Source organism: Eimeria mitis, genomic scaffold (assembly GCF_000499745.2).
Source record: "Eimeria mitis Houghton genomic scaffold, Emh_scaff658, whole genome shotgun sequence".
Classification (NCBI taxonomy): Eukaryota; Apicomplexa; class Conoidasida; order Eucoccidiorida; family Eimeriidae; genus Eimeria; species Eimeria mitis.
In genome coordinates, this window is record NW_013574723.1 from 14,368 (window position 1) to 16,603 (window position 2,236).

The 2,236-nt window shown below is 45.2% G+C and overlaps 1 protein-coding gene across 1 annotated transcript in view; it reads left to right on the plus strand.

Moving 5' to 3' along the window:
- EMH_0019000 (uncharacterized protein) overlaps positions 1 to 680 on the plus strand; it is a gene marked incomplete at both ends in the record, with an annotated part of 2,432 nt that extends 1,752 nt beyond the window's left edge. The window contains 2 exons of the mRNA XM_013501257.1: positions 253 to 307; positions 463 to 680. Of these exons, the coding sequence (XP_013356711.1) occupies positions 253 to 307; positions 463 to 680 (273 nt within the window). The remainder of the gene's footprint in view (positions 1 to 252; positions 308 to 462) is intronic.
- Between the last annotated feature and the right edge of the window lie 1,556 nt (positions 681 to 2,236).

Consider the following 2,236-nt stretch of genomic DNA (forward strand, 5'->3'; position numbering starts at 1 on the left):
CAGCAGCTGCTGCTGCTGCTGCTGCTCCTGCAGCAGAAGTGGCAGTTGCTGCTTTATCTGTGTTTTCTGCTGCTGAACGTTCGTTGTGCTGCTGCTGCTGCTGCTGCTGCTGCTGCTGCTGCTGCTGCATACCCTGCTAATACTACTACTACTACTCCTGCTGCTGCTGCTACTACACTACTACTGCTGCTGCTGCTGCTACTGCTGCTGCTACTGCTGCTGCTGCTGCTGCTGCTGCTGCTGCTGCTGCAGGTACCACGAGGTGAAGGGTATGGGCCGGCGCAAGGAGAAGTGGTGGAGCCCCAACGTAAACAAAAGTCCCCTCAGACTCTCCACCAAATTCTGGTAATGCTGCTGCTGCTGCTGCTGCTGCTGCTGCTGCTGCTGCTGCTGCTGATGCTGCTGCTGCTGGTGCTGGTGCTGGTGGCGGTGGTGGTGGTGGTGGTGGTGGTGATGCTGTAGGAACGGGAGGAACAGCAGCAGCAGCAACAGCAACAGCAGCAGCTGTAGCAGCAGAGATAGGAGCAGCAGCAGCTGCTGCTGCAGGAGCAGGAGCTGCAGGAGCAGCAGCAGCAGCAACAGCTGTAGCAGCAGCTGCAGGAGCAGCAGCTGGTGGTGGTGCTGCTGCTGGTTCTGGTGGTGTGCTGCAGCAACAGCCGCAGCAGCAACAGCAGCTGTAACAGCAACAGCAGCAGAAACAGAAGCAGCAACAACAGCTGCAGCAATAGCAGCAGCAGCAGCAGCAGCAGCAGCAACAGCAGTAGCAACACCATAAAGGGGGGCCCCCGCAGAGGCAGGAGGCCCCCCCCCGGGTTCATTCTAAACCCTAAACCCTAAACCCTAAACCCTAAACCCTCTGATTTAATAATGATAACTAATTATGAGAGGCCCCCATTTTCTTTTTTGCTGCTGCTGCTGCTGCTGCTGTTGCTGCTGCTGCTGTTGCTGCTGCTGCTGCTGCTGCTGCTGCTGCTAGCTCAATAAAATTTTTGTTTTTACAACGGCAATGCGTAAAAGAAACTGATGAGGTCAATAAATAAATAAGTAAATTGCTGCTTCTGTTGCTGCTGCTGCTGCTGTTGCTGCTGCTGCTGCTGCTGCTGCTGCTGATGCTGTTGCTGCTGCTGCTGCTGTATGTATATTGATGTTGCTGTTGTTGCTGCTGTCTGTGCTAGTGGCTTTCCTTTTTGTCTTTCTGCATATTATATTACTATATATAATAATATAAATATAAATAAATAAATAAATAAATAAAATAAAATAAAATAAAATAAAAATAAAATAAAATAAAATAAAATAAATAACTTAGTATCTGAGTTGTTTATAAAGAGCCAAAGAAAAGCATAGAACGAATTAACCACCTAAATAAACAACCAACCACCTAACCAAACACCTAAACAAACAAATAAATAAAATAAATAAATAAAATAAAATAAAATAAATAAATAAATAAATAAATAAATATATATCTACATAAGTATAGTGCCTGGCTGCTGCACAGAGTGAGTCAGTTGTTTATGGGGTAATATAAAAGCTGCATTTATAAAACACCCCTCCGCTATCGAGACATTCTCCCCCACCACACTCAAACCCTCAATCCGGACCTGCAGATACACCCCAACATAATATAAAAAATAAAATAAAATAAAGAGGGAAAATGCAACGCATTTATCTTATACGGACTCATTTTATACCTATCTATATAACCAGCTAGCTAGCTAGCTAGCTACATAGTTACATAGCTAGCTAGCTAGGTACATAGTTACATAGCTAGCTAGCTAGCTAGCTGCATAGCCACACAGCTAGCTAGCTAGCTAGCTAGCTAGCCAGTCTTACCCATTTGCCAATGAGTGAATTCCAGCCAACGATAGAGGAATCAATCCAGGAGAAATCTTCTATTTTAACCTGACTCATAATTGCTGTATTTCTATCTATCTATCTATCTATCTAGCTAGCTAGCTAGCTAGCTACAAAGCCACACAGCTAGCTAGCTAGCTAGCCAGCTCTTCTCACCCATTTGCCTATAAGTGAATTCCAGCCAACGATAGAAGAGTCAATCCAGGAGAAATCTTCTATTTTAACCTGACTCATAATTGCTGTATTTTTTAAGCGGCAGCCCCGCCCTATGGAGACGCCCGCACCAACGGAGACATCTGGGCCCAACAAAGAACCCTCACCTATCACAGCTGTGGGGTCCTGCAGAAAAAAAAAAAAAAAAAAAAAAAAAAAAAAAAAA